Source organism: Dermochelys coriacea, chromosome 7 (assembly GCF_009764565.3).
Source record: "Dermochelys coriacea isolate rDerCor1 chromosome 7, rDerCor1.pri.v4, whole genome shotgun sequence".
Classification (NCBI taxonomy): domain Eukaryota; kingdom Metazoa; phylum Chordata; order Testudines; family Dermochelyidae; genus Dermochelys; species Dermochelys coriacea.
Genome location: NC_050074.1, coordinates 38,635,015 through 38,662,391, shown reverse-complemented (window position 1 = coordinate 38,662,391; position 27,377 = coordinate 38,635,015). Strand labels below are relative to the sequence as shown.

Sequence of the window (27,377 nt, the reverse complement as noted above, 5' to 3'; positions counted from 1 at the left end):
AGTTTTGACTACTGGGTGGATCTAATATTTGTTTCTGTCAGAGGGATTGGTCAGAAGCATGTGATATGGCAAAATATTTATTTTACATGTAGTCTGAAACTTCTGTCAGTAAGTGCTTAGCTTAGTATAATTTTTAGGGCAAAAATTCTAGTCTCTGGTCTACATTGCAAATCTTTACACTCATTCTGCTCTGTATGTGTAGAAATCCTGAGGGAATTCTAAAGTTTCATGAACACAAGAAAAGCAAAATATCAGTACAAATTAGCCAAGTGCTCAACAGAGCAGAACTCTAAAGTAATATATATATCACATCCCCATCACACCCCGTTTCAGATTTCCTTTGCCTTTTGATGATTTCCCAATAAGTATAGAAAATAGAGAGGCCATTACTAGTGAAAGTTTCCAGTGGCTTCTCTCTGCTTCCCAAGACCAAAAAGTCTATAATTTGAACTTCTGTAACAAAGAGAGCTTGAGGTCTTAAGATTTGTACTTTCTGAAACCGAAACGCCTATTTGTATATAATGGCATTTGTTCTTACCAGCTGTTAGTATGGTTTTAGAACTCTGTATTAGACTGGAAGATCTCACAATTCCTGAAATGCCTGTGTATAGAGAAAGGATATAAACACACAGATGTTATCCATCTTAGTCTTAAAAAAAGTTTAAAAAAATTGCAAGTTAAATATTTTTTCAATTATACAATAAAGCACCCTGTAAGTAAAACTTATAATTATCTTAACAAAAACTTTCTATTTTGTTTAGTCATGCTCATTCAAGAATTTGTTCCAAATGCTCTTTTAAAAATTTTTTTATACAACATGGCATTGTTTATATAAAAAAGAATATTGAAGACTTGGTAGTAATTAATAGAGTTTGATTCCATTAATTCAATCTTCCCCATTATATTTCTGCACCCCATTGCCCAGTCATGGGTGGTTCAAATCAATCACGTTTCCTCAGCATGCACAGTTTCAGCAGGGCTTTGTCATTTCATATTTCCCTGCCTGGGCTTGTTAAAGAATTGAACAAACTATTTCAATATGAAATTGTGTTTTCACATTCTGTTTTACACCCTTTTCCCCTCTCCTGTGTCAGTCTTATCTATTTAGATTATAAACTCTTTGGGGAAAGGCCTGTCTACTTCTCTCTGTTGACACAGTGCCAAGCACAATGGATCTTCATTCTTGGCTAGTCCTTAGACACCACTGTAAAAAATACAATTAAGAATAATAGTGGCTGTAAAATACTTTCAAAATTGTTTAGTCCATTTTAAAACAGCATTTAAGTTGTATTATGCAAGTATACTGTCTAAATTATAATGGACACTTATTTGTATGAACTTTTGTGTGCAACACAGCCTTTGTACACTATCACACACTGAAGAATAGAAGAGTATTGGTCTCAATTATAATGTTTCCATCTTCATGTGCATTACTATGCTGCATTACAAAGAAAGAAGTGAGATTTTTTTTTAGAAACAGTTTTTATTAAAACTGTATAATTAAAGTTTATTCTCCTTGACTGGAGAAATATGTGGGGAAATACCTGCACATAAAGAAGAAAAATGATCACTGCTCTGACAAACTCACTATGGGGTCTTGGACAAAGCACAACTGTGCTGGTTTCATTATTTTCTATGTCACAGTGTTGCAACAAGGATTAGTTAGAACTGGTCAAGTACTCTGAAGATATAAAGAACTGTAGAAATGCTAAATATTTTCATTTATCTACAGAACAAGAACAGCCTTGGTGGCAGCAGCACAAGCATCTATACGTTAACCTGCTAACATGACATAACATGACATGACAGTTTTTTTGCCCAAAGTTTGATGTCTCTCCCAAGACATCCCACACGTGTGCTAATTATAACGTGAGGATTTTGCAGTTTGTTGGAGTTATTCTTCCAAATTCAAATGAACTGAGTAGCACAATACACATTTGCATACCATTGAAGCTCAATATTTGACTGAAACTATGCATTTGTTCCGACAGGCAAGACAGCCCTGTCAGGCAAGCAGAAAATGAAATGTTCTAATTAAATCAAGTTCTTGTTTAAAATGATTTATTTTAGGATTAGAAACAGGAACTTTATATTTTTCCTATGTTAATTTGGACAAGTGAAAGTTGATATACAAACATGAAGATTTTTGAGAAAGTTTGCATCTATTGTATCCTAAAATTGAGCATTTGGGTACAATGCAACATCTCCGAATTGTAATTTCTCTCTTCTGCCTCTACCCCTCTAAATTGATGGGGTGTCTCTTAAGCTGTTTCCATGTAGAACAACAACACTAATTCTTAAATATATCACTTCCAATCAGAGACTGCCTCTCATGCACCTTCAGACCTACCCTGATGTACCACTAATCCACAGTCAGGGTCATGGGCCACTTTCAGTAAAACCTCTTCCACATCTCTGTTCTTCCCAGGAGGGTCCACAAAAGAAGTTATCTTTTGTTGAAGAGTCCTCGGCAAAGCCATTAACTGAATGAATTGACCTTCTGGACTTTTATCGATCTGAACATTACAAACACAAAAAACAAGGAAAATTGTGAACTCAATCACACGTAGTAAAGATGGTTAACACAAAATCCACACGTTTCCAAACTGAGCACAGAAGGGTTTTGGCTATCTTTGATCCCTGCTAAAGCTGTGTTCATCATAAAGATACAAAGTTGCATATATATATGCAGAAAGATAATGCAGTCTATTACATGTGCACATATACAGAGCCATGGGCAACAGAAGTGAGAGCTCCCACTGCTTTTCCAGAGCATAATCTCAACCATGACCTTGAAAGGCAACCTAAGTGCAAGATTCAATTTTTAGGTAGCCATCCAATTTGCACATGCTATCTTGCTGATAGTGCAAGCAAGTCAGGAACACAATTGCATATATGCATTTTTAATTTACTCAAATTACTCTTAAATAAAATAAATGCAGAAAACAAGGAAAACAAATATAGTCTCAAAGACTATGGAACTGTACTGAATATTCCATGTGCTGAATATGTTCCATGTGCTGAATAAGTTCAAGCATTGAGCAAAATTATTAATGTCATATTTTACGATTAGTTTTCATCAAAACTGTTTGAAAAATCTCTCTCTCATCTGCATTAAACTGCATCATGTCAGGTTTATGTAACTTGCAGGAAATGTTTTGGTCAACACCCTTTGCTCCACATTTTTAATTTTTTAAATTTCTGAACTTACCAGCAAGTCTTTTTTTAAAGAAACACCTCTCATCCAAATAAGAGATTCCATTCTTCAAAGCAACAGTTCACTTAAAATATTTATTCTATTGCAAAGTTCCTCCATGCACTGAATTAAGAGGAGGTAACTGTTACTGGGCTGCAACTTATGGTTTTGATCACTATATTTCAACAATCTTTAGAATGTACACAAGAACGTGCACACTAGGGCTGAGTGAACAGATTGGACAGGACAACACACCCCAGTGTTGTGATGCAAGTCCACAATCACCTGCAACATGGGACGAGGGGATAATTCAAAAGGGCCAGCATTTTCATCTGGTACTTTCTGCTCTGATGATGCACTTTCAAGCCAAAGTGTTATTCTTGGTCATCCACTTCCTCCACGACATTCTCGGGCTACCTGAATTCCAGGGATGGACTTCTGGAGTATGGGCTATGGTGGGATGATGCCAGGACTCAGTTTGGGTTTGGTTCATTGAACTGTGTGGCTAGAACTCAAACTTCTTTGGGTTCACTGAAACCTAGGCTAATTTGGTTGCAGATAGTAATACTTAGAATTGGACAATAAATCATTTACTTGCTGCAAACCACCTGTTTTTGGCCATCAAACTCCATAATCTGCTGCTTCTGAATGGCAGTCATCAAGCCACCTGTTTTAAACTAGCCTCCTCCTCCTTGCCAAGACTCCCTCATTCAGCAGCAATACCCAATGAGAGGTTGAACGGCAGTTTACTGTGCATGAGAGCTAACCTCATTCTTATAGATTGGTATTTGTGCCAAGTTTGCTAATTGCTGGAAGTAGTTGAGTAACAGAAGCATAATAAATGTAAATGAGAAAAACTAGAGAAATTCACATTGGTGCATTGTGCAATTCTTGCTCTCTGTCTAAGTAATAAAGCAATTCCACTTGTGGGTTTAAAACATACAATGTAAACCATTTACCTCTAGCCTGCCCAGCTGGTGCTTATACACCACTTGAGGGCACTCCTGTAATATGTTACTGTAGAGCTTCTGAAAATGGGGCACATTCGGTTTCACTATGTTTAGCACCTTTGATCTGTCTTCTCCAATTATCATTCTGAAATCACCTAAACCAAAGAAAGAAAAATAGTTAACTGACAAAAAAAATCAGAAACAGAGAACACAAAGCCATGGAACACACAGGGGATTAACACGGCATAGAATTAGATACCAATCATCTGAAGCTGTTTATGCTCTGATTATTCCAAAACCACATGCACTCCTCAATGAGGATTGTCTTCTAATAATGAAATACTTTTCATACACCTGCCAGCTCAAGGATAATAGCCTAAAGATGGCATCTGGTTCACACCATACTGTGCTTTCACTAGCCCACTGTGCTGACATTTTTACTGAATTAAAAAAAACCAAAAACCACACAACACCTTTAAGTCAATCCCATCTCTCTAAAATGGTTGAAAAGCCCAAATCCTTAACAAATGAAGTTCTTAGCACTCGCATGACAATTTTAACAGACAGCCAAGTGTAAAGTTATACTGAGTAGTGCTGGTGCTTTAGATCCTAAAATAAGCACTTTAGAAATACCATAGGAAGAGAGCAAATGCTTTGCACAGAAGTCAATGGCAAGTGCATTCATGTATCTGAGGGCTGAATTTAGACCATAGTCAGCAGCAATGTTAGATCACATGACTAGGGTCACATTTCTCTAGGAATGAAATGCTTTGTAACGTACCTTAACACAACACAGGACTGAATATCTGTATTTTAGTATCTGTAATTTACACTTTTACTCATTTCCATCACCCCCCAATTTCCTTTTTCAATACATACTGGATAGTCAGTCCATGTAGTTCCTAATCCAATCAATGGGTTTCAATACATAGCAGACCCACTTGGCTAGCTCTGCAGCTCCTTTCCCCGCTTGCTGATGCTTCTAATCATCACATCCGTCCTGTCTCTTGTCCTCCCCCTCCTCCATTTATAGGAGGAGGAAATTTTCTCCTGCTACATCCCTGAGGCGCAAAGTTCTGGGCTTCTCGCTTGGAAGGCCCTGCTGCTCCATATGCCCACTGGCCGTGTGCACCCTCTGACCCTCACACCCCACCCCTCTTGCTCCCACTCCCAACCCTGCACACTGCTTTATCTTTCAGCTACCATTTTTCTCTTCTATCCTCCTCTCAGAAATGAAGACACTAGTAAGTATATCATAGACATGGTAATTTTTCTTCCCTTAGGCAACATTTCATGCCTTTGCGATCATAACCACTAAACATTTGCCCTGCCTCCTAATCCCACTGCTCTTTTTCACTGGTAAGATTCTTCTGTTAAGCACTACACACCACTTCTTAGTTCTTTCTACTGCAAGACTGACATTACTTGTAATCTGGAAGTGCCTAGAGCACTGGCTCTCAATCTTTCCGGATTACTTTTCTGTACCCTTTCAGGAGTCTGACTTATCTTGTGCACCTCCAAGTTTCACCTCACTTAAAAACTACTTGCTTACAAAATCAGACATAAAAATATAAAAAAGTGTCACAGCACACCATTACTGAAAAATTGCTTACTTTCTTATTTTTACTATATAATATAAATATTATACTTAAATTTCAGTATATAGTATAATAAGCACTACAAACAAGTCATTGTCCGTATGAAGTTTTAGTTTGTAATGACTTTGCTAGTGCTTTTTACGTAGCCTGTTGTAAAATTAGGCAGATATCTAGATGAATTCATGTACCCCCTGGAAGACCTCTATGTACCCTCAGGGGTACACGTACCCTGGTTAAGAACCTCTGGCCTAGAGGGTCCAAATGGGAACAGCCTCATCATGCTAGATACTGCACTCAGTCTCCAAAACAACCATCCAGGAGACAGAGCTCACTCTAATTTGAATTACTGCACAGCTAATAGTATTTTGTGAACAGCAACAAAATCTTGAATCAATTTTTGTTTCCCCACACTCAAGAGCTGAATATCTCAAGGCAGCAATTTAGTTTTATTATTTAGTTTAATGGATACTATGCACTCCTTAGCCTGTTCTCCCACAGCTTCCAAAGAAATAGTCCAAATAAACAGCTCTAGCTGAGAGCAAAACAAAGCTCCGTCATGCCAAGCACAGCAGAACTTATAATCACTGTCTGTCCAAGATGCAGTGTGTCTCAGTGGTTTAAGAAGTAACTCCATAAAGCTCATGAACAACTTTATTAGGTAAAGAAATACAAAGAATCAGTGTCAAATGTACCATGTAAGATACTGGTTGTCTCCAAGGGATTGAGCAGGCAATATATAAAACAAGTTTCATCTACTGGGATTGTGAAAATAGTCAAGATTTAATACAACAGCAACAAAGCAAATAATAGAATCATAGAATATCAGGGTTGGAAGGGACTGCAGGAGGTCATCTAGTCCAACCCCCTGCTCAAAGCAGGACCAATCCCCAAATTTTTGCCCCAGATCCCAAATGGCCACCTCAAGGATTGAACTCACAACCCTGGGTTTAGCAGGCCAATGCTCAAAACACTGAGCTATCCCTCCCCACCTCATCAACATTCACCTATTTTCTCAAACATCCCAAAATTGAAATTTTACCACTTCAATTTTATTCAGGCAGTAAGGCCAGTTCCAACATTTTTTAGTCAAATAAATGATCTCCTACTTTTGTATTAACTGTATCATTACTTACAATAGTCAAGAATTATCCTGACCGCCTGTGGTCATTGCAAATCCCACTGCACTTTTCAGAGAAGACTCAGTCAGATTCCAACTGGGGTGATTATGTAACCCACTAGTAAGTGTGCCCAGCTAAAACACCCTTTACCACTTCACTTAGATACAGTATCCTTTTTTCACTTCGTGATGGTTTAATGTGTAATACTTTTCACCCCAGAGGGCGCTGCATTTCAGTGGTGGGTAAAGTGATTCATATATAACTTGTGGAGTGCTTTGAAGTGTTTTAAATGAAAACTTCTCTTATGAATAAACTCTTTTCTATTATTTTGGAAGAATGGAATAGAGGATTGCAAGAGGGAATATAAAATTACATGAGGATGGATTGTTTTAAAAACCGATAACTTTAAACTTGAAAAGGATCTCCATAATTAAAATGGCAACTACATCTTTAGAAAAAGCTTTTAATAAAAAATAAGATGCTGAAGAATTTGATCACAAAACGTAATATTTGACGAACAATAAATCTCTTTAGCATGTCAGAATACTGACTAGATAGACCTTACACAGTGAAGAAGGACACCACGTGTATTTTCAGGCCTTTAAAATATTAAAATCTAAAGTTTGCTGAGGTAGCACATAGTAACATAAGAACAAGCTCATCCCCTTATTATCTTCAGGCACAAACTGAATTCTTAAGTGTGTTTTCAAGGTCTCCTGAAACACAGCAACTATCACTCAGCCTTACCTAAAGGGCATTCCAATATCTCCTTTGGAACCAAACTCTCATGAAGTTACTGGAGCATGAAATATTGTAGGCACAATGCAGTATGGTAGAACTTTGTTCCAGTTGAAATTGATAGAAAAACTCACATTGCATTCAAATGAAGGATTAGACCTTACACATCCTTCCTTAGCTCAACAAATGTCTGTATAGTCACAGACTCACTGAGCCACTTCTATACTGGAGCTTACCATATATTAGACTTCCTATTATTTGTGGTATTATTTATGCAGTATTACAGCTCAAACTACAAAGTATGACATCTTACCAAACAAAGACTTTTTTCTCAAGAGAAACTTTAAATACATATACTAACCAGAGTAGGAGAGTCCTGCAATCTGCATATAGAGGTCTTCTTCAGAGAAACTTTCTGGCAACATGAGAAAGGCTGCTGTGACTGCACTCTTCAGATTGCTAAGTAGGGCAGCCTGCAGCTTGCCATTTTCATTCTGTGTCAGTATTTTCACCTGAAAAAAATCAAAATATTTCGGAGCAAGATTTCATCAGAAAAATACCATTGAAGATAGACCAATAATGATTACTTAATCCAGTGTGTAAAAATAAATACATTTATTTAAAATCATTCATCATTATGATGTAATTAATTAACCCTAGAGCAGGGGTGGGCAAACTTTTTGGCCCAAGGGCCACATCGGGGTTGCAAAACGGTATGGAGGGCTGTGCCCCTGCGAACAGCCTAGCCCCCGTCCCCTATCTGACCCCTCGCACTTCCCATCCCCATTGCCCCACTCAGAACCCCCCCAAACCCTGATCGTCCACTCCCAAGACCCCTGTCCCTAACTGCCCCCCAGGACCCCACCCCCTATCCAACCCCCCTGCCCTGTCTCCGGACCGCTTCCCCACTGAACCTCCGCCCCATCCAACGTCCGCCCCCTGTCTGCCCCCGGGACCTCCTGCCCCTTACCCAACCTCTCCCTCCCCCCACCCTCTTACCTTGCCGCTCAGAGCGGCAGGACAAGCTTATTTGAAAGCCTGGGAGGTAGGCGGGTGCAAGCCGTGCTGTCCACGCAGGGGCATAGCTGTAGGAGAGGGGAGACAGCGGGGGGGGGGGGGGAAGGGGAGACTAGCCAACCCGGCTGGGAGCTCGGGGCCAGGCAGGATTGTCCGGTAGGCAAGATGTGGCCCACGGAACATAATTTGCCCACTTCTGACCTAGAGAGTGTCCATTTTCTATGTAAACGTTCCCTTTGCAGTACTAATATCCTATAGTCACAAGACAGCAATGAGTGAAAGCTATTAGCTCTTCTCTTGTTTCTACAGAGCTCTTTGCCTTCCCCTCTTTTAGAATCAAATGGGGGGGTTAATCAAAATAACAATTCTGAGTGAGTGTTAAAAAGACACATCTGGTGAGGAAACAAGAAATGACAGAAAACCTACTAGAGTAGTGTGAGACAGAAGGAAGGAGTGAATAACGTGATAAGAGTAGAGCTCTCTCCCTAGTAACCAGAAAACTCATTCTCCCTTTATCCTTAACAGGCACCCTTGTGGTTTCTTTGGTCATCTACCATATGACGGGTTAGGAAATCCATGAAGTAGACCCTTACACAAATTAGTTCTCCTCTTAGGGCTGGTCTTCACTACTGGGGTAAGTTGACCAAAGTTACGTTATTCCAGCTACATGAATAACTTTGGTCAACTTACCCTGTTGTCTTCACTGCGCTGAGTAGACAGGAGACACTCTCCGATCGACTTCCCTTACTCTTCTTAGAGAGCTGGAGTACCAGGGGCAACCAGAGAGCACTCTGCCATCGATTTAGTGGGTCTTCACTAGATAGAGTGATCATCAGATAGAGATTAATGGAGAGTCACACATGCAAGCAGAGTGGAACATGGAAGTTGAGTACGTCTATACACCTCTGAGAGAAGTTTGCTCTTCCAAGGAAAAGCAGTGTTATTTCAACTGATTTGACTTAACTATAGACCCTAACCCTGAATAGAAAATGCATGTGTTGGGACATAGGAGGCTGGTTGTTAGCAGGATAAAACAAATCTTAATACAGAACCTTATGTCAACAAAGCTACTTTGGACTACAGGAGAATAAACTTTCTTACTGTGGTTTCTAAATGCTCCTGTTGTTTCTGTTAGGCAACGCTGAATTGCTTTGCTTATAAGAAACAGATTTTCTAACAAGTGTGAGTGCTCCTGCAAAGCTACATGCATATTTGCAAGGGGTGACTATGGGTACAAGTCCCACCGAAAGTTAATGGGCTTGTGTGCCCAAGTTACTTAGGTGCTTTTGAAAATCCCACCTTGTGTCCACAAAAAACCTGTCATTGGAGTGTACAATTTAGCAGCTAAGCATCTGTGTGATTATTTGCCATAACTCTGTTTTGTTTAAAGAAAAGTAGAGTTAGTAGATGTGACTGGTGCATTGTGCATTTTTGCAAACACAGGCATTGTGCTATCCTTTGACCATCTTGCCCCAAATACGGTACAAAGAAATCCAAGGCCTCCTCCACCTTAATCACCTGTTTCTAATGGAACTTCCATATGATTTAAAAATGAAAAAGAATGAAAAAAACAGCCAAAATCATATTTTGTAAATGAAACTAAGGAATCATTTAGTTAAAATATTTAATGCCTTACGTAGTTAGGATGTGGACAAAGAAAGTCCTGACAAACAGATTACGGCTGAAACTCCACTTTAAAACAGGGTTGAAATCAGAAGGAAGTCCCAATACACTATGGCAAATGTGACAGCATATGTTTTTTGTTTTTTATTTTTTAATTTTCCCCTGCATTTGAAGTGTGATGTAAAATCTAGACAATTGTTTTGAGGATAAACTGGTTCACAGAAGCTTAAGACAAATGTTTTTTATTTACTGTGCTTAATACTTTAGAGATATTGGCTTTACAAGCAAATATTTTAGGGTATTCTTCTTCTCCCACAAACTACTGTATTATTTCCTAGCATTAAAACTGATCTGAGAAGACAATGATGTTAGACTACACTGGAATAGTTGCTGGTGAGCCTAAAATGAAGCTGAAAACATTTAAAACCATAGAACAAATTTTCTGAACACCTGCAGACTTATTCAAATGTGATCCACCAAACAACAACATGGGCTAGTCAAGGTGATAAACTGACTTATTGGCAATGCCCTAATGTTAGCAATTTTTGATCAAGCACTTTGGAAACTCACACGAACCAACTCAGAAATATATACTTTGCTCATCAACGCATGGAACTTCAAAATCTTTAAAAATGAATTGGAATATTGGTCTGGGCTGTGCAAAGAAACTACTCACAAAAAAATAAGTCACCAGAACTTTAACTAATGGGCAGAGAAAGAGACTGATTCACATGAGCATCTCATATATAAATTTAGAGACAAAGTTAAAGAATTTCAGGTGACCTAGTTTGAATCTTTCATGTGAAGAAAAGCAGATACATTGAGAGGTTAACTGAGGGATAGTCTAGGGCACTGGTGGGCAACCTGCGGCTCCCTGTAGCTGCGGTTCACCGTTCCTGGCCAATGGGACCTATGGGAAGTGGTGTGGGCCGCAGGGACATGCTGGTCGCAGCTTCCTGCAGCTCCCATTGGCCAGGATCGGTGAACTGCAGCCACTGGGAGCTGCAGACAGCCGTGCCTGTGGACAGTCAACATAAAACTGTCTCGCGGTCCGCCAGAGGATTACCCGGATAGGCCACGTGTGCCACAGGTTGCCCACTACAGGTCTAGGGCTCCTAGGTTCCACAGTATACAAATACATGTTAGGTTATCCTTTTACCTTCCAGGATTCTAGGGGGCTGAAAATTAGGTCTATTGCACACAAAAGACCACATTAACAAACCATCAAGGTTGCAAAGTCAAGTGCTCGAAAGTGAGGAAATGCAAAATTAAGGTTGATAGTGCAACCTGAAATTTGGCTCCCTTCCATGTGTGTCATGATGTGCATATTTTTTCCAAAGGACCCCTGCCTCATTCATTGCACAGAATGGACAGTGCTCACTTAATGAGTAGCTATTCAATATTTTGTTTTCTCCTCGTTCAGTGGATGGCCCTATACATTATTTATTCTGCTTATGTAATGTCTCCATGATTGGAGTTGTGCAACCATGGCAGCCCATTCTGTATGATCCTCTGCCAATTTCTTTGTGGATGAATAGTCCTTTTGATATACCCCACCCAGGATATCACATAGTACATCCAAGGTCTTTTTCTGCCTTGGGTTCTGCCATCAACCTGCCTTTCCAGTGCCTATAGACATAAATCTCCCACTAAACCCCTTAAAATGTGCCCTACAAATCATATTTTTGTCATCAGATCCAGTGTTTGTTGAGTTCCAGTCATCCCAATGCTTTTTCATTGGTTTCACAGTCTATCCATTATATTTTTAGAACCCTTCTACACCACCATAATTTGAAGAATGGTACTTCCTGTATTTTCTATTGTTTCAGTGTCTGTGTTTCACAATCATGATTTACCGTACACCAAATATAAGCTTTTATGATCAGAATTTAGTCTTCAGATTTATGTCCCTTTTGCTCTCGCTATTCTAGTGCTGACTTCGGTATCTGAACTTCCATCTTTTGTAATGACGAGTCCTAAGCAGCAATAATTTCTCACCTGCTGTGCACTGTTCACTGGAATCTTACATATTTTCCCAGGATCGTTGCACTTTACCACAGTTTTTGTCTTGTCCACGTTCAACTCTACACCATATTCTTTGCCTCATCAGACCGTCTTCTGAATCAGCCAACAGCACATAGTGAATGTTATTCACTCATTTTCCATACACTTTAATCCCTTCTTCTGTTTCTTCAATTAATTGAACACTCAGTATAAATGTTGAATAAAGCTGGTGACATTACACAATCTTGTCTCATTCCTCTTTTGAGGTCTAATAAAGATCCTCAACCACAGATCAATCAAGTAAACCTGCTAATAATAGATGAAGACATCATGGCAGCAAAAAAGAGCATTCCAAATAGAAAAGGACCAGGTTGCGATGGAATAACGGCTGAATTGTTAAACAGCATAGAGAATGAAGGCTTGAAAGCCCTGTCAGAGGTAAAGACTCTGTTTGAGACAGGTGAATTGCCAGAAGACTTTACAAACTCACAGTGTAGCCTAATACTCAAAAAGAACAATGTTAAGGATTATAAAGAATACAGAACTATCAGCCTAATATCACATGCCTCTAAGTTGCTTTTGCAAGCTGTTCAAGACCTAATGCAAGGGGAGACTAATAAGGAAATAAACAAAAAGAAAAAAAACAGCTTCAAACGGAAAGGGCATGATAAACATTATGAACATGAAGCTAATATTAGAAAGATCAACTATTTCTGTAGAAATGCATGCTGCTTTGATTGTTACATGTATGAGTTGTGCTTGGTTGTTACAGTAAGTTTTCTCTATATATACACAATGACACTGCAATATATATACACATACATGTAACATGAAAATGACCAGTGTCAGAATGATACTTAATGAAGCTTTTTTTTTTTTTATTCATCTCAGAAAATTCACTGTAATGCCACTTGTTCTAAGTAACAGTATCTGGTTAGTTAGTACTGGAATTTTTTTTTTAAATCTAGAATAATTACTTAAGAAAACAAGCCAGTTATGAAGAAGCAAGTATTGTGTTTATCTGTTTCTTCAACATACGGCTAAATAGGAAGTTGGCTAAACAACACTATATGTTGTGTTCAGAGTGAAAAGTCAATAGACTCTTGAGACACAGCCAAAGAGGCCTGGGAAAGAGAGTCAGCATTTCTAAATAGCCATTTGTACCCTATTAGAGATGTCTTTATTTGAACTTAATGGATATCATTAACACTACAGTAAGAATATTCAGTCGAGGCAACTTATTTTTAAGAAAAAAAATACTTGTAGCAAGAGTCAAGCCAAAAAAGGTTCAAGCCACAGCAAATGCTTCTGAGCACAGATGTGTACTTGTGAAAAGGTTGGGTAGTTCTGAATCAGTACAGGCAACATCCTTACAGCACAACACTAGAAACATGTTATTCTTTTGAAAGATTTCTACAAGAGAGGGGATGGGGAAGTCCATATAAATAGTTTAAGTCAAGATTAATATGCCACCAGCCTTGTATCCAGAAAACTTGCTTTTGATACACTACTTTGCAACCAATGCTGTCTTGTAATATAAACAATCCAGGTTACTGTATCACCAACAAATTTAGAAGTAAAAATAGCATCCTTATTATACATGTTTACAGATAAAATAAAATTTTACTACAGTTTTAAAAAGTTTGTATCAGAAGTTCAACAGCAGAAGTGAAACTGTGACCAACAAGAACAACCTAAAATGTGAAGCCTACAAAGAATCTGAACAAAGGTTTTTGCTCAGAACTTCTCTAAGTAACATTGTATAAAACTCCTCATTCCTATTATGTAGCAAATAGCCTTGCAGATTTTAGTTCTAGACATGGATGGGTATGAAAAGAAAAGATGGTCTGAGGCTTCAATGAATATAGCTCAAACTTGAGCTAAAGAGCAAACCCTGAAGTCCTTACTCAGACAGAACTGCCATTAGCTTAATGGGAAGGACTCAAACCAATAATTTCTTCCGCCTATCAAGCACATATGCTTGAAAGGCTATTTCTCATGGACAGGCCTAAACATCAACTGTCTAAATCCATTGTGATGAAGGGGCGGGGGGGGGGAGGGGAATTTATCCTAATTGCAAGTTCAACTGTAAAAAAGTGAAAGTTCCAAAATGCCACAATAGCCTGTAACAACAAATGGTGATGGGAAAAAAGGTACGAAAGGGAGACAAGAAGACTGAATTAGTTCAAAAGGGCCTACTAATATAACTCAAGGACTGTGTTATCATGATGCCTAGTAAACCAGAGAAGTGTGGGACTGGAAATCAGTGAATCAAAATTCATGTGTCAGAAATCAGGCCTAACTGGTGGACAAAATAACGAGGGGATGGACTAGTCCGCCCATCACTCCCATTTGGGATCCTCAAAAAGAGACGGGGGGGGGAGGGGGAGAACTGGCTACTGCAACGATGGCTGACTGAAAGAAGGGGAAGGAATGACTTTCATTATCATGACTGCCACTCCCCACCATCTCCTAGGATCCCAGGATTCAGTGTGACAATATTGTGCCTTCATCATTCTGATCCTAAGATGTGTCCTGAGCCGACCAGGCCAAGAGAGGACCTAGCTGACCAGCTCCAGCTCTACTGGCTCCAGCTGAATCCCAACCACCACCCAGGATGTGAGGCTGTCACAATCCCTACACCCCGGTGTGTTTTCCTTCCCCACTTTAAGTTTAGCTCTTTCCTATTTCTCTCCATTTGCCTCCTGTTTAATAAGAGTCTGACTAAGACAGTCAAGACTGTATATTTTTCAACACTGCTATACACCTGTGACCAGAAGGAGGCAGCTAAAAGCAATGCTCTAAACAGCACAATGTTGGTGCAAGTTTGCCAAGTCACCAAGTGGCTGATAAGCCAATGTACTGTGCCAATGTTTTTCCAGCAGTGACGGAGAAAATGAGAGTCAACACCAGAGACAGAGGCTGCATTTTTCATCTTCGCTGTTCTTTTCTCTCCCCTCTTGTGTGCATGTCTTATTTTGTCTTCCAGAAAATACTATAAAGGCAGCAGCTCTAGCCCATCTCAACTACCTTCTTCTCTTTTCCCCCAAAAATAACAGTTAACACTATTTTTAATATTACCTAAAAGGACTGTCAAAAAACAGGGGTTTCTTTCCAAAAACTCTTCTGCTAAAGGAAAAGGGAACAAGAGATGTTGTTAAAATGAATGCCTTACTTCATATTTTATATTTCAAATATTTGAACAGTTTTTCCTTTCATTATCCTCAATAAAAATGTTTAAAAGGATGTTTAATGTTGTGTTTGCCATGATACTTAGCAGGCCAAGGTCACCGTATATCAAACACCAAACCTTATTTTAAACTGTTTAATGTTGGACAGTGACAGGGTCATGCTAACACCTTTGACTCTTCTGTATCTACATTCCATCTGAATTAATACAACTCTGCCTTCCATTATGAGCGTACAACTCCCACTGAAGTCAAGAAGGGATGCAAAAAGTGAGGCTTGCACATGATAGAAAGGCGGAATATCTCAAGCTGTAGCAAAAATAAGTCAAAATGAAAATCAACTATTAAAAAAAAAGTTTAAGTTATTTGGAAATTCAGAGACCTTTCAGATTTTTTTTCAATGTACTATGTGTCTGGAGATTCAGACTATGTTTAACTATATATTACAGCATATTACCTCACTCCAGTAATTTAAGCAAAACTGAGAGGAAGAATTCAGCAACTGAGCTGAAATACTTCCCTTTTAATTGCTTGCTTAAAACTGATTTTTGTATTATTATAATCAGCTCCCTATATTTTATTACAAGTTTTCTCCCAGTTAACTTATATCTGCTGCCATCTAGAGGTCTGAAAGAACATTTGACACATACAGTCATTTAAAAGTGTGAATCAAACTTTTCATGTCACTGACCTGAAGACAGACTATCCAAGCATCTCTTATGCATCAGTTTGTACCATTGAACGAAGGTATTATAATAAGACTATTAAGTCGAAAATAGCTGTACAACAAAGCAGCTTTCATCCTGAAAGATATCAAAGTCCTTAACTTTTTTTGAACTGAACTAATAATTTCAGCTACTCCTGAAATGGATCAGTCCCTGGGTAGGAATGTGGCAGCTATTTAACAGCACACAATCCTATATAACAGTTCAGATTAGGAATACCTAGTGGCAGAGGAATTATATATAAATAGAATTCAGTTACTCAAAATGTAATCTGGCCAAGAGACTCAGGTTAATATCCCTAGTTTTTAGGTGAAATGATACGGGACACTGAATACTCTCTTTTACTCCCTATCAAAAGGCTGGGCTTCTAGTGGAATTGGTTCCTAGCGGGAACATTTGTTCAGTACTGGCTCAAAGAGCCTGACCAACTGAAATCATCAACACTACTTTCTGCAGCATTTGATCATCTTCCACCTCAGTAGTTTCCTGTGTTTCAAAGACACAAGCCAGCTGAACAGAATAAGATAGTTACCGGCTTTTGCAGACGTCCAGCAACATAGAGAGTTTTCCAGTGAAACAAATCGTCAATCAGCGCATCAGTGCCAATTACGCCATATTTTATCATCTGAAAAAAAAAATAGAGGATCTCACACAATTGTTTGTTACACACTGGCTGCATCAGGTAAAAACGTCTGGTAAAAAAAGTCATTAATTCACAGAAATGTAAATCTCTTAAGTAAAATATAAATACAAATATTAACAGTTTACTGGTTAGAGAACTAAACAAAAATATCACACTAACAGTTGCTAACCTCACAGGACTGTCCTGGAGTTTCCAGGAATTAAAGATTAACCTTTAATTAACTATTGTCATACGATGAAACCTTCAGGAACACATTCAACCAACGTTGGCAACCGTTGTAGAACTCTGCCTTGTAAGGCATCTAAAATGTATGAAGTTTTCTTTCCAGTGGATCCTAACCAAAACACAAAAAGACCTTTACTGACCCTCCAGACAATGCACTGAATGGGCATGGACATCACACTACTCTCACTCACTCAGATGGTCACTTCAAATCATGGTTGATACACATTGCTCAATCATACTTAAAAAAGGCCATTTATTCTGTGATTCTGCAAATAACTCACTTGATTCTTTCATTACATGTATGTATAGTACCTAGCACAATCAGGCCCCAATCCCTGAAGGAGGTCTCTAGTTGCTACTGCAATGCAAATAAATGGATTATTACAAAGTGCCTTTTATTTCAGCAGTAATTCCTCTGATAATGATCAAAATCCTCTAATAAGAATTTGATCCAACTGATTTATTTTAAGTCTTGCATTTATGCTTTCATTTTTAGCCAGTTGCTTTTTCCTTAGGACAGTACTTAGGGAAGGAAAGACAGCCACGTGGTTACAACATAAGACTGGGAGTCAGGAAATGTGAGCTCTATGCCCCCTTTGTAATATGAGAATGATGTTCACTTCAAAGAAGGGGTCATAATTTACTAGTGTTTCTAAAGAACTCTGAGATTCTTCAATGGAAGCTGCTATTCAAGTATTAGCAGCAAGAAATAAAATCAATCACGTCTTATTTATTGCTGTATGCACCTGCAATTTAGGGTTCCCATTCTCTGGTCCTGTGATTTATTTCGTTTTGAAGGATTCTACCAAATGCAAGGTATCCTCTATTGTTAAAATTGGTAACCCAGCTGAACATGTCACTGTCACAAATCTACCAAATATTAAGTGAGGCTGTTACATATAAATACAGATATTTGTATATTCCAGAAACAAAACACTTCATTAAAAACAATAATTAAGATTGCCAAGTGACAACACTGACATTTCAATACCTGCCACATTTATTTACTATTTACAAGCAAGGAAATAAATGTTAAGATACATAGGCATTGTAAGCTTTATTATGACCAAGGTGTTCCTGACAGGCAATGGCACAACTAGGGACAGAGTCCCACTACCCAACAAAGAGCACCTGGAAGGATGGTGATACACCAAGCCCAGGGGGATGATGCAAGCTGCACTGTTCATGCTAAACCTGCTGGACAGGAGATGTAGTGCAGGGAGGAAAACCTGCTTCCTTGCCACAACAATGAAGATGTGATTTTAACAGGCAGATAAAAGGACTCAAAGAAATATCAAACCATCCAAAAACCCGTGAAGAGAACTACATTTGATACTGCTCTCTAAAGGCCCTTACTCATTTTAAACAAAGTTTTCAGTAAACATTTCAATTACAAGGACACCTAGAATGGTGAAAGCCTGGTGATTTATCCTTTTCACAGTTGAAGTGAGCTGTAGCTCACGAAAGCTTATGCTCAAATAAATTTGTTAGACTCTAAGGTGTCACAAGTACTCCTTTTCTTTTTTACAGTTAAAAGAGGAATTCAAAATGAGACTTCTAATGGGATTTGATGCTATCTTAACACAGCACAAACAGGCAGAACCAAGACTGGATATGCTGGGTCTTCAGATCAAGATTACCGGCCTCTACTGCTTAAGCTCATAGATTGGTTGGCTGCCAGCTAGAAATACCCCAATGCTCTTAACTGCAAATAGTCAATAAAAAGCAACCCTCTCACACAGAAGTAAAATTTGGAATTTGGAAAAAATTTGGAAACAAAGTGCAAATTTTTAACAGTAAGGGTAAATGACCATTAGAACAATTTACCAAGGGTCGTGGTGAATTCTCCATCACTGGCCATTTTTAAATCAATAATGCATGTTTTTCTAAAAGACATGCTCTAATTCAAACAGGAATTAATTCAGGAAAGTCTTATGGCCTGCATATACAGGAGGTCAGACTAGATTATGACAGTGGTCCCTTCTGGCTTTATAATCTAAGAATAAAAGCCTCTTGTTTACCCCCAGCAAATTTTATGAAGATTCACGTCAGTGCTAACCCCACTTCAATTGCTCTGATGGAAGTCTCACAGTGAGACTTTGGGGGCTTCAGAGGTTTATGCCAACTTGACAGTTAAAGCTGCTTCTCCTTTTGTAATATAAATAATGTTGGAATAAAATAACAGGATGTAAAGGTTGCTATCTTCTTATATGCTGAATTACTTTGTTCAAGTTTTCAAAAGGTTTTAATCTATTTTATTTCTCAATGCTTTGCATGTTTTCACACAGAAGCTAGATGATGCCTATCTAGCATAACCAACTACTACACATCCAAAAGTCACTATCATTCTTATTCTTCAATTCCTACACAACAAGGTACTATAAGACTTCCTAAACACTTGCAGACAGTAGAATGGCTTTTATAGAATGAGCTGCGGAAGGGCCTCTGTTGAACTGTGAAAGTGCAAGAAGTGGATTCCAAGCCTCAAAGGAATTTACCATCATTCAAAGGTACCCGATACAGAAGTTCAGGGGAAGGGAAATGGATAAAAATAAGTAACGTACCACTACTCAATTTTTATTAAGTTGGGTTCTGAACACTGAGGCTGGTACAATAATTTCAAAAGAAAGCTTAGGCTAAATGTCCCACAACTCATGAAGGGATGCAGTTTGATTTCTACCATCATCCATCAACATTAAACCTCTTCAGCAAATTAGCGATGACATATACACTGAGAAGGGAGGGAGCGGAAGGCCCCTTCACGAGAGCAGATAATCCCACGGAAAAGAACACACTAGTGGATAGCACAACGAGTGAGCAATATATAGGAAGATAGAAGAGATAATATGGAGCCCCTTACTTTTTCAAAGCATTGTTGAACATTAACCAATTAATTTGCACAACATCCTTGTGACTGTCCCCATTTTACAGATAGGGAAACTGAGGTACAGGGATCAGTGACTTACTGAAGGTTACCATCTCCTGCAGGTTGGGGGAGCAGAGGAAGCAAGCAAGAAGGTTAGATGAAAATAAATTATGACAGGACTGGACTGTCTACCAGAGAAACTTTATATTCAAACTACTCAATTCATACTATCCCCAGGGTACCTACTAGTAGCAGCATTACCTAGAATGGGAAAATCCATTAGAACTCTAAAGGCAAACAGAAATTGGCTGAAGTCCTTTTCTCCAAAAATCAGCAATCCTTTCTAGACCAAGTGAATTGAGAAAATAGACAATATGCTGTTAACATGTCCTTGCTAGAATCAAAATTAAAACAAATTAACTTTAGGATCAACAACACTGAAGCAAAACTAAATTATATATATATATTCAAAATAAACCTAGTCCAGATGCACTTGACCCTTAAGAAAACTGAGTGATAAATTACAGAATAGTCAACTATAAAAATTACTGCCAATAAAATTGTGATTCAAATGGTTGCACAACAATTATGTCAATACTTAATTCTCTTGTAGCTATATTGTTTTGTTGATGATGGCTATATTCTTGTGACATGGCAATATTCTGATCAATATGTTTTCAAGTTTTTTAAGTAACTAAAACAGTTTCAAATTTCAATGTACTCTCAGTTCAAAAGCTATGTTCATAAAAGCTCTATCAACAGATAGTACTAAGATCAGTACTGTTCTAAGTGATTAGAAGAGAGTTATACACTTAATTGGTAACATTTTGTACAAAGTGGCAAATCATTATGAAAACCTATTGGTATTCGACAGTGACATTAATGATGATGAACTCTTTCAGTACTAATGTAAATGTAATGGGAAGTTACAATGGAATTTCATAGTAGTCAATGTTAATCAATGACTACTTACAGTGAAATAACATCACAAAATGAAGCCTTCACAGTAAAAAAGATTATACACCAAGATTTAAAGTATTTAAATTAAAAACTCTACCACCCAATTATGCATGAATTGAGTTCATGCAATCCTAATCTACCAGAGAAGGTAATTCCAGCTGCTTCTCATAACAAGTTTTTTCAAATTCAATTATTGCTTGAATACTTTAATTCTACTATACGTGGTCTGACTGTGTTTTATGTAAGGGTATCTTGCATGCATGTTTTAAAGAGCTAACTCAATACAGAACAGATTAATTTTATAATTCTCCTCCATTGCCCCATTAATCCTAGAAAACCATGATGAAGAATTAAGCTGACATTTTGGTCAGTGTCTTTTTTTTTAATTGTATGGCATTATTTAATGGAAAAGCTCTATAGAAGTTAATAGAGAAAGGGTGAAATCCATAGGGTTCCAAAGAAACTACACTAAAAACCTAAAGAATTTAACAGGAAATTGTGACAGAATCCCTACCTTGGCATGATAGATTTGTTTAAAGATTTAATAGAATGGTTATTATTTTCTACTAAGTGCCATAAGTCAAGTTAAAAAAGTTTTACTTCAAGAGGACCAGGATTGGGCCCATAATTCATACCTCTTCCTAATGCCTTACACACATGAAATACATTAGAGGGCCTCTCTCTCTACCTCCAAATCAGTGAGATGGGTTTTTTGGTGAATGTCTAGTCCAGGGGTGGCCAGCCTGTGGCTCCAGAACTCTTCAGAAGTTAAATATGCAGCTCCTTGTATAGGCACCAACTTCGGGGCTGGAGCTACAGGTGCCAGCTTTCCAATGTGCCAGGAGATGCTCACTGCTCAACCCCTGGCTCTGTCACAGTCTGCCACCACTCCACCCCTTCCCACCCCCTCCTCTCAGCCTGCAGTGCCCTCGCTCCTCTCCGCCCCCACGAGCCTCTTGCACACCACGAAACAGCTTTTCAGGGAGGGAGGGGGAGGGAGGTGCTGATCTGCGGGGCTGTGGGTAGGTGGGAGGGAGCTGATGGGGGGCTGATGATATATTACTGTGGCTCTTTGGCAATGTACACTGATAAATTCTGGCTCCTTCTCAGGCTCAGGTTGGCCACCCCTGGTCTAGTCACTTATTCCATGCTCACTCTGGTACCCCAAGCCTGAAATTCCTTAGCTAAGTCATAGTTGGCTGCAAATGCAGTTTTTCCTGTGTCCTTCATTCCACTTCCTGCTTTTGGTGAAGAGATGAAATTTGATTTTCTTGTCGTTACCACAAGTTGAGAACAACTTGAAAGAGCACTGAGGAGGTGGAAAGTCACAAACACACACACATATCAACACTACTTGTTTGGACAAAGATGTTGGAGCATGACTAGATGGAATAAATATTACTCCCTGTGTTAATATAAGAGGGAATCAGAGGTTAAATAAGACAGATGTCAATTATGTTATGTTATATTTGCATGGACATCAAAATACAAACAATTCACTCTGTTCTGTGAATTGGCCAATCTCAGTTTTCCCATTTGTAAAATAGTGACAATACTTGCCTTCCCTTCCCACATTGAAGGCTGTAATGTGTCTAGAATTATTGCTGAGAAAAAGAATACAGGTTCAGCTATTACTGTGAAAGTGCTTTACTTTAACTGCTGAATCTAATTGTTGCTTTTATTGAGCACAATGTTGTCTCCTGTTTTCTTTCCAGGATTTAACACATTACTTTGTAAAACAGCTTGAGACACTGAATATTAAAGATGCTATGTAGAACTGAAGCTTTTATTTAAGTGCTTAAGTATCAGTCAAGGATCAGCTAATATCTGTAACATAAATGCAAACTGCAATTTTCATTTCCTGAACAGAGGCTACCCTAGGCTAGTCATTCCAATATTCTAGATGTAAACATTTGATCTATAGAAATTAGTCACAACCTATTGTACTTACCCTACCATTACATCGCACTAAAGTATTGTAGTAAATCCCTGCTCCACAGCTCTGTATATTACTGATTTGCTTTGGCCCAAAAAGTTTTAGGAAAGAATAATGACTCCTATTCTTTAACAGGTTCATCATATGCCAAGTGACAGAATCATCCACAGCAAACACGAAGTCCAGCATATTGTGCTACAAGGTAAATAGAAAAAAAGATACTGTTACATATAGTTTAGGAAACAAGCTATATCCATTCTAAGATTCTACTGATCTTCTAATGCCCAGCGATGATAATAGGAGACATCAACACACAGCCAGAACATAACCAAACCATAATTTGCTTAAAAAAAATAAATAAAAAAAAAAAATCAGTTAAGTCATGTCCAACACATTTCTGTACAAGACAAATCTTTGCATGAGAATCTAACCTAATTTTTTTCATTTGGAGTTCTCAATGCTTGGAAAATTACACACAAACCCCAACTCTCAGTACTTTTCTTTGTTTTTTACCCAAACTTTACCTGCAATCAGTTGTTTCTGACAACAAAAGATTTGTGATGAAATAGTTTGAACGGAACTCCAAACCCAGGAGACTTGTTACCTAAACACAACATAGACTAACTAGCCTAAGAACAGTTTTAGTTATTATATAACTAATTATTATATGTAACATTTTGAGATATGCTGAAAGTTCTTGAGGAATGACTCTCTACATGCCTTGCCATTTCTGGACTGGTCTGAGTTGCTCAGAGAATCAGTGATCGAACAGAGTTGGTACAAAGTTGAACAGACTTGTTAAATCTTCCAAGTTATTTGTTCTTCCTCCCTTCTTCATGTTTGTGGGGAGGACCAAGAAGAGGGAGACTTGATTTAGTTTGCTCGTAAAATAAAACCCAGTGAAAAGGCAAACTATGCCCATGCACAAAATCATGGAGTTTGGCCAATTTAAAAGAAAATAAAAGCTTCTGGCAGTCAGAGATTTAAGGTCACCCGGAGCATGGGACTGTGTGCCTGACCATGTTCACTAACCCACTGAAGGACCTATCGTCTATGAATTTATCTATTTTTTTAAAACAGAGTTATACTTTTGGCCATCACAACATCCCCATGGCAATGAGTTCCACAGGTTAGTTGTTCACTATGTAAAAAAGTACTTCCGCTTGTTTGTATTAAACCTGCTACCTATTAATGTCATTGTGTGACCCATGATTTTTGCATTGTAGGGAAAGGGTAAATAACACTTCTCGATTCACTTTTTCCACACTTCTCAGCTCGGAAAAAGAGACGACTAAGGGAACTGCCTCTCTGGGTGCATTCCAGGAGCTATTAAATCTGTTAAGGGCAATGCCCCTGCCTGGTCCCCCAGAGTGCACGGGGGGAGGTGATAACAACCCGTTGCCGGGAATGCCCCCCTCCCTCCCTCCCTTCCTGTGCACTGGGAGGGGTGATAACCCGTAGCCGGGCAATGCCTCCATCCCTCCCGGTGCACTAGGGGGTGGTAACCCGTAACCAGGGAAATGCGCTGCCCGGCCCCCACCTGCACATTCCCGCTTACCACGCTCTGGCTAGGGGCGGTCCCCGCCTGCCGGAAGACCCCGGACCCATAGGCGAAGGCCAGGCTGAGCTCCTGGGGGAAGTGAGCCAAGATCCTCCGGAACTGCACTCCCGAGCCGGGCAGCGCCGGCAGCGCCATGAGCGCGGGGCCCGGCAGCGACTGGCGCCTGCGCCCTGCGTGCGAGGGCGGCTGGGCGGAGCGCGGCCCCTGGCCCGGCCTCGCCGCCAGCAGCTGACGGCGGCGCAAGGGAGCGAGAGAGGCCGGCGCCGCTTGGGGAGGCCAGGCGGGCCCACAGCGCCCCAGCTACAGCCTGGGTCGCAGGAGCCGGTGGCGCCCCGCTGTGGTGCGTTTTTCCCTTCGCCCCATAACCCAGTGTCCCTGCTCTCCCCAACCGAGGGGCCCTGCGCCAGCCAAATCCCCACTCACAGTCCCTGCACTCCCCACCCCGACCCCTGCACATGCACACCTAGTATCCCGGTCCCTGCTGCACCCCCTATCCTGGTCCTCTGCGGCTCCCATGCCCCTGCACTCCCAATTCCCCACCCACAGGCCCTACACCTTTCCCACACCCAGGGCTCCTGCACATCCAGATTTCCTGAGGTTCCCCTTTACCCACCCCTGGGTTCCTTAACTCCAGATTTCTACTGGTTTTTATACTGTGCAAAGAAAGTAACAGAATGCCACTAGCCATCACCGTCAGACCCCAACGAAAACCTCTCCAACGCATCATCAAGGATCTACAACCTATCCTGAAGGACGACCCATCACTCTCACAGAGCTTGGGAGACAGGCCAGTCCTTGCTTACAGACAGCCCCCCAACCTGAAGCAAATACTCTCCAGCAACCACTGAGCTGTAGTTCACAAAAGCTTATGCTCAAATAAATTTGTTAGTCTCTAAGGTGCCACAAGTACTCCTTTTCTTTTTGTCAATACAGACTAACATGGCTGCTACTCTGAAACAACAAAAACACTAACCCAGGAACCTATCCTTGCAACAAAACAGGTTGCCAACTCTGTCCACATATCTGTTCAAGGGACACCATCATAGGACCTAATCACATCAGCCACACTATCAGAGGCTCGTTCACCTGCGCATCTACCAATGTGATATATGCCATCATGTGCCAGCAATGCCCCTCTGCCATGTACATTGGCCAAACTGGACAGTCTCTACGTAAAAGAATAAATGGACACAAATCAGACTTACAACATTCAAAAACCAGTCAGAGAACACTTCAGTCTCTTTGGTCACTCGATTACAGACCTAAAAGTTGCAATTCTTCAACAAAAAAACTTCAAAAACAGACTCCAATGAGAAACTGCAGAATTGGAACTAATTTGCAAACTGGACACCATTAAATTAGGCTTGAATAAAGATTGGGAGTGGATGGGTCATTACACAAAGTAAAAACTATTTCCCCATGCTAATTTTTCCCCCTAATGTTACTCGCACCTTCTTGTCAACTGTTGGAAATGGGCCATCCTGATTATCACTACAAATTTTTTTTTCTCCTGCTGATAATAGCCCACCTTAATTGATCAGTCTCATTACAGTTGATATGGCAACACCCATTTTTTCATGTTCTCTGTGTATATATATATCTTCCTACTGTATTTTCCACTGTATGCATCTGATGAAGTGGGTTTTAGCCCCTGAAAGTTTATGCCCAAATAAATTTGTTAGTCTCTAAGGTACCACAAGTACTCCTCATTTTTTATACTGTTCAAGTTCTTACTGCATAATCACCCATCACCATGGCCCAGTGTCCCATTCCATCCAAGCGGTCCAAGGGCAGGGTGGTGAGTTATATGAGCACGTGGTGCCCATGCTCCAGGAATATTCTGGGCACAGGGGCCCAGCTCCACCAATGTTCGGGTACTGGTCTCTCCCCCGCCCCGGCGTGCCTCCCCTGGAGTGTCTCCTGGCCCCACCTGCCACCCCTGCATGATTTAAAAGGACCCGGGAGCCCCCAGCCACCACCACCGCCGCCGCCACCAGCAGCACAGCAGGGCTAAGTTGGCTTCCTGCCTGCCCTCGCTCCGCACCACTACCGGAAGTGGCCGGCACATCCCTGCAGCCCCAGGGGGGTAGTCTCTGTGTGGTGCCCCTATCCTGAGCACTGACTGTCCAGCTCTCATTTGCCAGGAACTTCGGCCAATGGGAGCTGTGGGGGCGGTGCCTGCAGGAAGCAGTACGTGGAGATGCCCCAGTCCCCCCGCCTAGGAGCCGCTGCCAGAGGGGGTGCAGCTTGCTTCCGGGAGCCACCCAAGGTAAGCACTGCACCCCTCACCCTCTCCTGCATCCCAACCCTCTGCCCCAGCCCAGAGCCCGCACCCAAACTCCCTTCCAGGGCCTGCATTCCTCACCCTCCTGCACTCCAAACTCCCTTGCAGAGCCTGCATTCCGCACCCTCTCCTACACCCCAACCCCCTGCCCCAGCCCTGAGCCCGCACCCAGCACCCAAACTCCCTCTCAACGGCCGCACCCCTCCCACACCCAAACTCCCTCCCAGAGCCTTAGGCAGGTGCGCATGGTGGGAAGGTGAGACTTGGACCCATTCTGGACACCACCAAAAATTATACAAACCTGCTGCCCCTGGTCAAGGCTGGTGCGCGCTCCCTATGGTCTTGTGTCTGCTCCAGGCAAGCCAAAGACAGCAGAGTGTTAATGCCAAATGAGGGTTCCTCTGATCCACAGCTGCTTCCTCTCCACCAGCCACAGGACCAGAACTGATAACGAAGGCTTGTGGGTCAATATCTTCCCACCCATAGGTCCAGCATCCCACTCCCAGTAAGCTCTGAAAGGTATCCCTGGTTCAATATTTCTCACCCCACCAGACCAAAGCAGACTAAATGACACTTTCTTGCAGAATCCTGTTTCAGTAGCCAATGCAAAATCTTCCAGACAGAGATACAAACCCTTGTAATTACCTACAAGTTCCCTATGGACGTGATCAGTTAGTTTACAACATTTCTAATTTTTCAGTCCACAGAGCATTCATTTTTTCCTTACGTCACTTATTCAGCTTTA

At 40.4% G+C, this 27,377-nt stretch overlaps 1 protein-coding gene across 6 annotated transcripts in view; it reads right to left on the bottom strand.

Annotated features, from left to right (window-relative positions):
- The window catches only part of TAMM41 (TAM41 mitochondrial translocator assembly and maintenance homolog), a 182,923-nt gene extending 158,350 nt beyond the window's left edge, over positions 1–24,573 (bottom strand). For 3 of the 6 annotated variants that reach the window (XM_043519115.1, XM_043519116.1, XM_043519117.1), the window contains exons 1-7: positions 24,346–24,530; positions 22,803–22,982; positions 16,690–16,782; positions 7,962–8,112; positions 4,156–4,301; positions 2,351–2,516; positions 539–601 (exon numbers count right to left, since the gene is read on the bottom strand). In XM_043519115.1, coding sequence (XP_043375050.1) covers positions 539–601; positions 2,351–2,516; positions 4,156–4,301; positions 7,962–8,112; positions 16,690–16,782; positions 22,803–22,982; positions 24,346–24,483 — 937 coding nt within the window. In that variant the 5' untranslated portion in view covers positions 24,484–24,530. Of the gene's footprint in view, positions 1–538; positions 602–2,350; positions 2,517–4,155; positions 4,302–7,961; positions 8,113–16,689; positions 16,783–22,802; positions 22,983–23,507; positions 24,035–24,345 lie in introns of those variants that run through there. The other 3 variants (XM_038411262.2, XM_043519114.1, XM_043519118.1) reach the window with 3 other exon arrangements.
- Between the last annotated feature and the right edge of the window lie 2,804 nt (positions 24,574–27,377).